At 40.7% G+C, this 13,384-nt stretch overlaps 1 protein-coding gene across 8 annotated transcripts in view; it reads right to left on the reverse strand.

Moving 5' to 3' along the window:
• dlg5a (discs, large homolog 5a (Drosophila)) overlaps positions 1–13,384 on the reverse strand; it is a 224,279-nt gene that overhangs the window by 38,441 nt on the left and 172,454 nt on the right. For 4 of the 8 annotated variants that reach the window (XR_015074204.1, XM_085970512.1, XM_085970509.1 and 1 more), the window contains 8 exons: positions 12,432–12,585; positions 11,825–11,938; positions 10,395–10,525; positions 10,200–10,301; positions 7,985–8,141; positions 4,983–5,060; positions 2,966–3,128; positions 1,191–1,330 (listed from right to left, as the gene is read on the reverse strand). Coding sequence is in view for 7 of the 8 variants with exons in the window: in XM_085970512.1 (XP_085826638.1) it covers positions 1,191–1,330; positions 2,966–3,128; positions 4,983–5,060; positions 7,985–8,141; positions 10,200–10,301; positions 10,395–10,525; positions 11,825–11,938; positions 12,432–12,585 (1,039 nt within the window). In the remaining variant the exon portion in view is untranslated. The remainder of the gene's footprint in view (positions 1–1,190; positions 1,331–2,965; positions 3,129–4,982; positions 5,061–7,984; positions 8,142–10,199; positions 10,302–10,394; positions 10,526–11,824; positions 11,939–12,431; positions 12,586–13,384) is intronic. The other 4 variants (XM_085970511.1, XM_085970513.1, XM_085970507.1 and 1 more) reach the window with 3 other exon arrangements.

Genomic DNA, 13,384 nt, shown 5'->3' on the forward strand with positions numbered 1-13,384 from the left:
TCAACTATTAGTTAATAAAATATCTAGAATGGCTTGCAGAACAGCAAACTTATAAAGCTGGCATAAGAACATAAGAAATAGGAGCAGGAGTAGGCCAATCGGCCCCTCGAGCCTGCTCCGCCATTCAATAAGATCATGGCTGATCACACACATTCAACAAGTCTAATAGAATCAAAAGAACTAATCAACAGCATGGCTGCAATGAAGTACAGGCCTCTCATATTAACTTGCCAACACCTACTTTGCTGCAAATATCTTTCTTTTAAAAACCTATTGAAGATACTACAGGGTGAATGGGGAAAAGACGACTCCTACTGTGGCTACTTAAAACTAAAATAAAGTGCAATATCAACTTGGAAATAAAATAAGGAGCAATGTTCAACACTCAGCAGAATGCTTCAGTGACCAGCAGCGCAATTAATCCATATTCAGTATTTAAAAAAATCTGATATCAATATTCTGATATTCAATTTCTTTTATGATGCAAATTTCAAAAGAATATTTAAGTTAGTATTTTTTTGATTAATGTTCTATAGAAATATAGCAGATATGTAAAATTGGTGAATATTAATACATTAAAAAACAATTGTTATTGCTAATTTATACACTAGCCTAATTTCATTGGAAACTTGCATAGATTGAAAGACACTAAAAGGTTTAATGATCCAGTTAGAAGGAAAAACTTACTATGCTTCTTTGGCTCTGGTAATAGCTGAAGATGATCCAAAATGGAAGTACATAGTCAGGAGAAGAAATGTTGGCATAGTGGTTAGCACTGTTGCCTCACAGCGCCAGGGACCCGGGTTCGAATCCGGCCTCGGGCGACTGTCTGTGTGGAGTTTGCACATTCTCCCCGTGTTTGCGTGGGTTTCCTCCGGGTGCTCCGGTTTCCTCCCACAGTCCAAAGATGTGCGAGTTAGGTTGATTGGCTATGATAAATTGACCCTTAGTGTTAGGGGGATTAAATACGTGGGGATAGGGTGGGATATGTGTTGGTGTTGGTGTAGGGGTTACAGGGATGGGGTGGGCTATGTGTCGGTGCAGGCTCGATGGGCCGAAATGGCCTCTATCTGCACTGTGGGGATTCTGTGATATCCGTATCTAATGCAACCATTGGGAGTAACCTACTGAATTGCTCAAAGAAATCCGTGTACAAGTGTAAAATCTAATTTACACTTTCATAGACTCACCTGGAGCGTGAGTGGTTACCCAGTTGATACATGTGTGGGTTATATTGTGCCAAGATGGTGATAGTCTCGCATGGCTCTGTCTGTCCAATAATTAATCGAGCCTGCTGCTCAGTGGCATTCCTCAGATTAATGCCATTATACTGCCAAAAGATATTAAAATATCACATTTACTCCTATATATACACAACAAAGAATGCTTTCTTAAGACTGAACAGTCTAGAACAAAAGCGAGGGAAAGCAAGAAAGAGAATGAAAGAGAGAGAGAAAAAAGAGAAAGAAAGAAAAAGAGAGAGGAGAGAAAGAGAGAAAAAGAGAATGAGAGAGAGAGAGAGAGAGGAGAGAAAGAGAGAAAAAGAGAATGAGAGAGAGAGAGAAAGAGAGAGAGAGAAAGAAAGAGAAAGAAAGAGAGAGGAAAGAGAAAAAGAGAGGAGAGAGAGAAAGAGAAAGAAAAAGACAGAGAGAGAAAGAAAGAGAAAGGAGAGAGAGAGAGAGAGAGAAAGAACTTGCATTTTTATAGCATCTTTCATGTCTTCAGGTCATCACAAAGCACTTCACAGCCAATCAATGACTTTTTCTTTGAAGTCGGAGAACACAGCAGGCCATTTCCACCACAATAGTGTCGGGACTAGATTATTCGCTCGAGCCCTGCAGTGGGGCTCGAACTCTCGATCTTCTGACTCAGAGGGGAGAGTGCTACCACTGAGCCAAGCTGGCACAATATTAATATGAACACCATGGTGGCGCAGTGTGTTTGGAGTATCAGCCTGTCCTGCAATAGTAATTACTTCAAACCCCCGGCTGCTAAGTTGTCAATCTCTGCTGGGAGATTGGAAGGAGGAAAATCAGCAGGTGTAATATGTCTAGATGGCGCAAAAGCATTGGTAGTGCTCGGCTGCAGGTGTTGTGTAGCCTCGGGAAACTGATTCATACCCCGTTCTCCAGCAATGGCTTTGGGAAACTTGGCAAGTGTACAAGACTTTTGAAAAACAGAAAAAAATGGAACTGTAAATCAACTTGATCTCACATAATTTTAGACCTGTTTTAAATGAGCACCAATACCATATTCTTTGACAAACCATCAATACAATTAGTATATATTTTTTTAAGTTTTGAAGGAATGTGGGGGTGGGGGGGGGGGGATGTAATCAGAAAGGACTCATTTCTGCAAAACCTCTGGTCATGCCCCAGGATTTTTCTGGGTAGCAATTTAAGAAAACAAAAGAAAAGCAAAAAAGATGCAGCCCCATGCTGTGGTGAAGTAGAACCTGAATCAGATGTGGATACAGCTCTTGTGGGAATATGCCAATTTGAATGGGTGATGTGCAACTTCTAATTGGAATTAGAAAGCAATTTAGCAATCTGGGCCTTCTTCTCAGAGACCCTACTCTCAAGGAATATCTCAACAACCCGAATAAAGGAGAGGACAACTGGAAGGACAGAATGAAGAGTATCCTCTCTCAAAATTACAAAGTGAATGGGTGACCCAGGAAAGGAGGCCCCGCCTGCCACGTTTCACAGGCTGCAGCAAAACATCTGCTCCAGCCCCACACAACTGGCACACACATGAGCCTAGTCAACACATTCAAAGCACATGCATAAGGTATCAATGCTTGCCAGTACTCTGCGAACATAATGCAAACTGACTGAACTGAATCGCAGGTGGATGTTGAAGTACTCTGTGATTATACTGCACACACACACACAAGATGTACGAGATTTTCCTCATTGGTGTCAGCCAACTATGCTATCAGAATTAACTAGTCATTTGCATTTACCTCAAGTAATTGGTCACCATATTCAAGTCCTGCTTGATGAGCGATGCTTCCACCAATTACTTTTGAAACAAATATCCCTCCATTTTCTCCACTGACAATCGAGATTCCAAGGGGCTCGGTTCCTTTCTGTACGGTCACATGACGGGGTTCTTGTAGATAGGGCCTTTAAAATAAAAATCATTTTGAATGCCATTAAGCATAACACTCGCTGAGATCTAAGGTTTTTATAGGAAGTCAAATAAGGTGACGGAACACCTGTATATCAGCTTTATTTTTAAACTGAACAAGACAAGATGATAAATCAAACTGGTACTCAAAATGGGGTTTTAAATCTGTCCCAGACAGACACGAGTGCATTGCAAACAGGACACAGAAATTATAACACAGAAGGAGGCCATTTGACCTATTGTCTCTTTGTTGGTGAGAGCATTTGACTCGAGTGGAAAACTGTACAACTTTTCCAAAACGATCATCCTTAATTTTAATAAGCACACATGCACAAAAGAAACTTTAAAAAGGCAGTTTTGCATAGCCTCTCAATATATTTTATACTTGGTTAGCTTTCTCATGATTTGCGCACAAGACAAACTAAACAGAACCGGTACTGCATAGCACAGTGACAGTCATGGTTGAAGGAAGTCACGAGAGCAACAAATGTCATTGGGGTGCTGATGTCTATCCTGACAGCAGCCAACAGGGCAAAGATGTACTGGAAGATTTGTCTTCTACCAACTTCCATCAGAACCAATTTTGTTTGAGGTACATTAAATGCAGATCAAAAGTTGCTGTATTTAAGCTATGTCTATATCCCATACCAAAAAGTGTCAAAATATGTAACAGAATGAGAAGGACAGCTGGTAGTTGATGCATACAATGTCATGCTGTTTCCAGCACTAAAATCCTGACAGATTTTAACATGTTAGAGGGCTCCATTCTTTTTACAAGCTGTGTAGTCAGCCTGTTTAATTTGAGATTCTGTATGCATTATTTCATCCGATATGCAAATCTAAATAATCCAATCAGGCAATACATTTTTTACACATCTACTACCAGGTTAAATTGCTATAAAATATTGATGTCAATAAACCAAGGCTCTTTAAATGGCATGCACTGACAAAAGGTCATTGACCTGAAAAGTTAACTCTGTTTCTCTCCACAGATGCTGTCTGACCTGCTGAGTGTTTCCAGCATTCGGTAGTATTTTGCTTTTGCATTGATAATCCTTTTTCATACCTCACTCAGAAACAGTTAAACCAACTGATGTAGTTATTATAAGCTATAGATTAGCCTGGATGCAAATTATAAAAGGTTATACCCAAACTTGGTCCTAACGGTACAAAATTAGGAACAATTTAGGACAAAATTATATTATATGATATGAGCATACTATCAATTTGTTTGTTTCGTTAACTGGATTGCCTTTTCCATAGATAGGCTGATAATCTCTGCTGTAATAGTCATTTCATATCCCACACAATCCTGTACTGACAATAGCTCCACATATAAATGCAAATTAAATCCTGCTCAATTGCTATATGCACTGTTAATGTTAAATGTCAGAATAAACGTAGGGTTGAAATTGGAGCCATTAAACAATATTCTGCTTTTAATACAACATAGATGTTCATTCGTTTGGCTATCACTAGGTTGTTCTGCTTCAGTGTATGCTGTTTCTATTCACTATCTGAATTATCTGAGGCCAAACCTCAAGCCCACCTGCAAGTAGCAGTGAAATTCTTATGTTTTTGTTCCTAGTGTCCTTGCACCACTTGACATAACCTGACAGAAGTCATTTTTGTTCACATTTCAGACTTTTAAATGGTCAATTAGCTGCTGTCAGGCAGACTAGAGAGCCTCAAGCAAACGCCAACCTTGAATGGGATTAAAGTCGCCATGCAAGAGCTCCCAGATAGAATATGCAATCATCCAGAAATGGGGAAACGACACAAAAAAAAGGCAAAATCTTGAGAATTACAAACAGGAAAGCAGAAAGCAAGCTAATTCGTAACAGGCCAACCTCAGACTCCGCAGTGATGAGAATCGAGGCCTAGGAGTGAGAGGGATTCTCAGAAAGGACCTATTACGGAATAAGTATCTAAAAAGAAGGGTCAGAATTAAGAAAAACAGTTGTAGAGAAAGAAGTTATCAAAAAGCCTGAAAGTTTCATGCTTTAGAAAGTTGAGTAAGGGACAAGAAAAATGTACGAAATAGTGTTAAGCCCCAAGTTAACTCTAAATTACAAACTTGTTCAATAACTAAATCAACTGGTAAGAACATTAAGCTTTGAGACCCATTTAATGCTGTTTTCCAAGTAACAAAATTAACCTCAAGAAAGTTATAAATTAAAAAAATACATCGTCACCCATAATAATTCTGGCTTCAGAGAATCACAATTCACACTGAAAATGTGACCATCGAATTATTGCAGCTTTAACAAAATGAACTCAAACACCTTAAAATACCAAAATTCACAGCCTTTGCTAATAGAACTTTTGTTATTAGGCTGGATTCATTCATAACATTAGCATTTAAAAATAAAATGAGAACATTCTGAAATGTTGTAGGCATAATACAACCGTTATTCTGTGTGCTGCAACTATTCTACAAAAAGCTTCATTAATAGTTATGGATCAATCACACAATTCCTGCAATCTAGAAATATTGATAGGGTTACTGCTATTTAGAGAGCATACATCAAAATATTTCCATATTAAGTAACATACCCAACAATAACATAATTTGATAGCAAAATACATAACAACATAATTTGGCTTGTTTTTTTGGTAATTCAAGAAAAGTGGTAGCTATTTTGCCATGTAGGGTGCAGGCCAAGTATAAAGAAGATATTGGGGTCATTTTCCCGAAGCTGTCAGGAAGAAGGCGGGACTACAACTTTCGGGTTTTAGACCCGCCTACATCGACGTCCGGCCATTCCGCGCGATTTTCCCTTGATTGACCTTGTTGAGCCCGCCCAGCGGGCTCAGCAGGCCAATTAAGGGTCACCCGGCAACAGGTGACGTCACAGACTGCAATTTCATCTGTCAAGAGTTCTTGACAGATGAAATATCAGTTTCACAGCTGTTTGAAGCTGCCAAACACTGACAGTCTGAGTTCTAACATGAGTCCTTCTGCACAGACTCAGTTAGAACTCTCAGCAGCACTCAAAGCTGAAGGCTGTCACTTTTCACAGATCGCAGCCATTCAGCTTTAACTGCCGGTTAAGTGATGCGCTCCCGACGCCTACAGGAAGAAAGGCTGTTAAGCTAAGTACAGGTACGTAAAAGTTCTTTACACACTTTAGACACACCAAACACACTTACCTTTGCACTCATGCACCCATCACTCACCTGAACACCGACACTGCGACCCCTCCAACTCCTTCAACCCGACGGCCTGCCTGCTCTAACCTGGCGTGGTTTGGAGCCATCGGGAATCCCACACGACACCCTCAAAATAGGGATTAGGCTAAAAACTGCCCGTTAACTACCTGTTAACAGGCAGTTCATTGGCACTAATCCCTTCCTGCCTGGGGTCGGCGGGTCCCAGTGCGGGGCGGGTACCCGCCGCCTCTGAAACTTGCGTGGAGCGGGGTTTTGGGTGGGATGGTGTCGGGACCCCCGAATTCGGGATTTCCCCCTCCCCCCCACACGCCTGAAACCCCGCCTGACGGCTCCAGGAAAATCGACCCCATTGTGTTCTGCCGCTATAGGATGACTGTAGTCAGTATTTCAAAGACATGCTGCGTGGCTTTGCTGTAATGCAATTTGTGTCAATGTCATAAAATATAACCAAAAAGTCAACAAATCATTTCTGCTGGCTCCGTACAATGTTAAAACACAAACCATTCATGCTGCTTGCGTGAAGGAACCTGAAAACACCCGGACAGGACTGCAATGAGAAGTCTGACCCAGGCATTTAAAGCAGAATTCCACCAGTCTAGGTTTCCTCAAAGCATTAGGCAAAGCATTGAAGATTTAAATTGAAAAATGTTTTAACAGTGAATAATGCTGTGACTTTTTGTAACTCTGCTCATTGCTTACAACATTTGGTTCAAACAAAAACACTTAAAACCAGCAAGTTCCCACAGCTTAGCTAGAATCACTATTATAACAAGGACAGGAAATGCACCTCAACTCTGAAATAAAAGAAATTTTGTGCTTTGCAAAAGCACTTGGCGTTTTTCTCTGAAGCCTCACATTGTCACCTACTGTAGTTCGGCCACAGTAATCAAAAGATATCTACTTGTGATTGTACAGGAAACTCTCTTTTATCCGGCATCGACGGGACCGGCGTGGTGCCGGTTGATCAAAAAGTCCGGATTACAGAGAGGTATACTTACCAAGGTACGAGAGCCCCCGTACACGGCCACAGATCCAGGCGTCCCTGTTGCATGGCAACAGGTGCAGGAACCCCGGTTACACGGCCACAGATCCAGGAACCCTGGTTACACGGCCACTAATATGAAATAAAACTTACCTGAACCTACTCCTGAATTTTGTTGGTTAAGAGAGATTTCCGGTTATTTAGGTGCCGGTAAAAAGAGTTTCCTGTACTCAGTGTTTGATTTTTTGACAGATATGGAATCTGATCCTCCCAGTGTCATGAGGGACAGTGAGTAGCACAAAATAAAAAAAACCAATTGCTTTAATTCAAATTAGTTAAGTTTCCACATGTAAATGTCAATGTTACGAAACAATTTAGGACTCAGTTATACTCCTACCATATGACAATTTGGTCAGAAATTCCTTCATTTTATCTGAATTACCCTTCCTACTGAATGGACTGATTTTTCAATCGTAACACCAGCAGCAGCTCATTCATTTTAATGGATTGCCATCGAAAAGCTAGGTCATAAATCTCTAGTAAAAGTCAAATCGTGTCACGCATAATCCTGTGCTGACAACACTCTGTGTATTTCAGTGAGTACTACTGATTATAAGTACAAGTACAATAGGAGGAAAAGCAGGAGTCACACAATCCAAAAGATAAAACGTACAAATTAGGAGACGCCGCTCATACCTGTCTTTTCTGTGTTCACCTGTCGACACAGGACTGATGGAGATCTTAGTTAGAGAAGAAATTGAACTTTGTGATTGGCTGCTGCCAAATGACGATGTCTCCAGATTCATTGGTGACTGTGGGGGTGTAATCAAACTGGGACTGCTGCGCTCCGAACCTGATTGTAAACACATCAACAGGAAAATTGGTTAATCAGAAAACAAAAAACGTCTGTATGTTCTTTGCAGTAATTCCTTAGAGGGGTATTCAATTTAATCTGAAGCGCATCTCAGGTACCTACTCATTTAAACATGTGAGATAGAATATTTACTCCGTGCCTTCCAACAATTCCATTCTTTGAATATTTTAAAAGTGGCAGCTCGTCTGTTCTGTCAGCTTTCCTGTGTGGGTCAACATTCTTTTTTGTGAAATAAAAAGGCCACCGAAATCTTAATTCTTGGTTTTCGACAAAGAGTCATGTGCACAGTTGCTTTACAATATTAAGTATTGTAACTCTGAGCGACAGCAATATTGGCAACTTCCACCTTGCATGTTCTTTAAAATATTCAGTGTCATACTGCAAGTCAGAATCTACCAAACAAATAATAAGAAAATAACGCAACAGACTTGCCATTATGTATCAGATTTATAAAGTGTTTGGCAGTCCAAATGCATTGCAGCAAAGCAGATCTATGCAGTAGTACGTGAGGCAGATCTTTTCTTGTGCAGATTCCTGAACTTCTTGGAGTGCCAGTTTGTGTGTGATAAATGTACATTGGAAATGGTTGGCTCATTACTTTGGTGAGGCAAGAGGTGCGGTAACAGCTTAGATGTCAAACAGTTGCCATAGCAACGCAAAGGTAAATGTACACAAAATAAAGGGCAAGTGCCACACTGCACCTAATGACAAAATAAAATGATTGTAAAGGACTGGCAAAGTCATTTCACTCCTTCCACAGACTGGCATTTCCACAATTTTAGAGTTCGCTTTTGATGTAGAAAAATGCAGAGTTGCATTGATCTGATTTAAGGAATGAAAATGCTTTTCCAATTTATTCACTCAAAATGTTTATTCACAGGCCTCTGCGTAGTCATTCTAGAGGGGCAAATTTAATCATTCTTAATGGAATAGCCTGGCAAGGCTGAAGGCTGACAGTAGTGTCTTAGCTTGATCATCACATCCATACCGAACTGAGTCAAGCATGTAACAAAAATGATTGAACAAGCGACTGGATATAAAGAGATTCTCAAAAATACTTGGTTTAACTTGTTACAGTTGACAACAATAGCACACTCGGAAGACTATGAACACCCAGTATAGTCCACGCACTATAGCTCTATTTGTTTGGCAGACTGCAAGAAAAACCCAGCTCTTACTTCTGGGATATGTACAAATAAAACCATTAAAATCAATGGACTGGAATTTAGTTGACAGACTCCATCCCCTGGAGTGTTGTTGAGAAATGAGCAAGCTGTCAGTGTCTGCAATATCACAATTGAAGCAACATCAAAACAGTTACAAGGACTTGAAACAATTTTAGAAATAACTGATTCATAACCTGAATGTAATTCAAATAGCAAACTTCCTTGCTATAAAACTCAAAGTGCATCATTACAGATCTCCATGGCCATAATTTCCCATTCCCACTCCAGAGACTTGAGCACAAAAATCTAGGCTGACACTCCAGTGCAGTACTGAGGGAGTGCTGCACTGCCGGAGGTGCCGTCTTTCGGATGAGATTTTAAACCGAGTCTGCTCTCTCAAGTGGACGTAAAAGATCCCATGGCACTATTTTGAAGAAGAGCAGGGGAGTTATCCCCAGTGTCCTGGCCAATATTTATCCCTCAACCAACATAACAAAAACAGATTATCTGGTCATTATCACACTGCAGCTTGTGGGAGCTTGCTGTGTGCAAATTGGCTGCCGCGTTTCCTACATCACAACAGTGACTACACTTTAAAAGTACTTCATTGGTTGTAAAATGCTTTGGGATGTCCGGTGGTTGTGAAAGGTGCTATATAAATGCAAGTCTTTCTTTTTTTTTTTTACTTGCTGTGGTTGGACAAAGTTTCGTGACAGCCACAGTCAAACCCATCGGCTGACCAGACACCACTCATCCACCTGGTATCTTACTCACCTCCTCCTTCCTGTGCTCCAGAGAAGAGGAAAAAATATGGGAAGCAAAATGAACAGAATGTTTGTAACATTTAAAATTGTGTATTGTGAAAGATTACCTCTGTCGGAGCCCGTTGTCAATCGGGGGTATCGGGTGTTTGAAGGGATTCGAATCCGTCCACTTTTACTGGGCGCAAAAGCCAGGCTGCTTGATGAACCTGCTGAAAAATCAATCGGACAGATTAAGTGGTGACTCTTCTGTAAGGAAATCAGGTAGTATTCAAATAAAATCCAATGAACAAGTGAAGAGTTACCAATACGTGCACTGGCAGGCAGAGACTGTGTTCCGTGTGGGGTTGTGCTTCGGGAGGACTCGGACAAATCACTCGAGTGTTTGTGGTCGGGGCCAGTCAGGTCCAAGCTGTGATGTGCATGATGTTGTGGACTAAACAGTAAAACAATAAAGTTTTATTCCATTCTAGTTAAATGTTCATTTATACCAGCAAGTAAAATTATACAACAAAAGTGCAAATTTGAAGCATTAATTTAGAAATAAGAAGTAATATTAAATCAATTTAACCGTCTGCTTACAATGTGGCCAAAACCAACCATCATTCTATTTCTCTACCTAGCAGTCCCACAAGTCTTATTTTCTAACTTTTACAACCAATTCTATAGCTTTTGAGTCGCAGGAATGAGCACATCTCGTTCATAAAACCCATTTCCCTTGAACCCCTTCTCACTAAACTGCTGACCATCCAATTTAACTCCCTGGCCCCCGTGCTAGTTGAAATTGTAAATGATTGTCCCTCCTCAAGTGTTGTCCCTTTCCCTTTCTCATCCTCCTCCTCCAAAAACCTACCCTCGACCCCTCCTATCTCCAACTTCCCTTTCATCTTCAAAGTCCGAGAACCTTTTGGCACCACACAAATCATGCGCATCTTTCGATTATTCAACCCCGAGCTGAGCATCTGACCCCATATGCTCTCCATCAGAAAGACTGCCTACTTTGATCTCTGTAACTTTGCCTGCCTCTGCCGACCTGATGCTGAAACGCTCATCCATCCCTTTTTCCAGATTCAACTATTCCACTGCTCGCCTGGCTGACCTCCCATCCTCCGCCCTCCATAAACTTCATAGGATCCAAATCTCTATTACATGTATTCCTGTCCTGCACCTAGTCCAGTTCAGCCATCTCCTAGTCTTGCAAGACCATAAATTTTAAATTCTGATTGTGTTTATATCCCTTCATGGTTGTCCAATCATCATCTTTGCAACCTCCTCCAGCCCTACAACCCTCCCCCTAAAATCCCCGTAAATCTGACACTCGTCTCCTGTACATCCTATTCCCCTCGACCCACCATTGGCGGCCGTGCCTCCAGCCGCCTAGGCCACAGGCGATGGAATTCCCTCCCTAAGTCCCTCTGCCTGTTCACTTCCCTTTCCCCCAATTAAGGCCCTCCTTACAACCCACCTCTTTGACCAAGCTTTTGGTCACCTTACCTAATATCTTCTTCAGCATACATTTATTTTTGATTACGCTTGTGAAGTGGTATGGGATGTTTTCTAGATTGAAGGCACTGTATAAATCTAAGTTGCTGTAGTTGTAGCGGCACATCTGATGCTTTGTTACTTTACGGTACTATTTTTAAGCTGCTTCGCAGTATACATTTGGCATTTAACATTTTTGATAAGTACGGTACAGCCACACTAAAACTACAACAAATGTTTTAAGTATTCTCACCTAAAACTGTCAAAGGCATGCACAGATTCTGGAAAGCAAATTGCACTCTGAGGCCTGTGCCGGGTCCGTGGAGAACCATTAAAGCTTTCAGTTGGTGAATGGTTCCTTGTTCTACTTTAAAAGGGAGGAAAACAAACTGCAAGTGAATTAAAATGATTTTCTGACTTAATGAATAATACTAGAGTCAGGATTTCCCTACTAAGAATAGAAAACTCTAATTTGATTCGAACGTGTTTTTGCTGTCAGAAGAAGTTTGTGTAATAAATTTCTCAATTGTATATTATCAGAACATAATAATGGTTTTAAAATAACTGTTATAAGCCACTTATGTTGAATCAAACCCAAGATCTAGTGCTATAATCAGGAGTATTAAAATACACTTATCCTTATCTAGTATAGCTCAGCTATTTGCATTGCTGCATAGGCCCATTAACAGTTTTATTTTATTTTTTAATCTGTGTAGAAGTATGCTTGTAGAATGTATGCACATTAGATGTTGCAAGTGAGCATTTTTGCTAACTTTTAGATTTAAAAGTTGTCCGAGTGCACAAGGGTGCTCACAGCAGGGAAGATGGATTGCTAACCAAATCTATTGGGTGATTGATACCTATGTTGTGGATGTGGATAGCACATCTGACTAGCCATGGAAGGATAGTTGGCACTGTGGACCATGCGACTGCGAACAGTGAAGAAAGGAACATTTGGGTTCCGCAGAACCGCCGTCACCGCTGGACAGGGCACAAAGCTTCTTTGTGTACTGCCTGTGTATAAAAAGGTAGAAATTAAATTTACTAAATTCATCAACTAAACAAACACCTTCATTTATATATTCTTCAATGAAATGTAGGTGACAAAATTGAAGCAGAAAAAGTGCGCAATGCTCACAAAAAGCCAACAGTTCCGTTCAAGCATCCTGTAAAGTCATTTGTCAATTTGCAAAATGTAGCTACGGTACAGAGAGAGGCATCCAGTGAAAACTTAATACTTGACCCTCCTGCCAGTGGAAACAGTTTCACCTTATTTACTTTATCAAAACTCTTCATGATTTTGAACACCTCTATCAAATCCCTCCTTAATCTTCCCTGCTCTGAGGAGAACAACCCCAGCTTCTCTAGTCTCTCCACCTAACAGAAGTCCCTCATCCCTGGTACCATTCTGGTAAATCTCCTCTGCCCGCTATCCAAGGCCTTGACATCCTTCCTAAAGTGTGGTGCCCAGAATTGGACACAATACTCCAGCTGAGACCTAACCAGTGATTTATAAACTCTTAGCTGAACTTCCTTGCTTTTGTACTCTTATGCCTCTATTTATAAAGCCGAAGATGCCGCATGCATTTTTAACAGCCTTATCGACGTGTCCTGCCACCTTCAAAGATTTATGTCTGTGAACCACCCACCAGGTCTCTCTGTTTCAGCACCTTCTTTAAAATTGTAGCATTCAGTTTACATTGTCTCTCCTCATTCTTCTTTCCAAAATGCATCTGTATTGTGTCTAACTTCAGACATTAATATTTGGAAGTCCTTTGTTTAGTCTCTGCACTGAAATTGACAGTTTCAACCT

The sequence above is a fragment of the Somniosus microcephalus genome, chromosome 29, assembly GCF_052327205.1.
Source record: "Somniosus microcephalus isolate GS21.2 chromosome 29, FLI_Smic_1.0, whole genome shotgun sequence".
NCBI classification, from domain to species: Eukaryota; Metazoa; Chordata; class Chondrichthyes; order Squaliformes; family Somniosidae; genus Somniosus; species Somniosus microcephalus.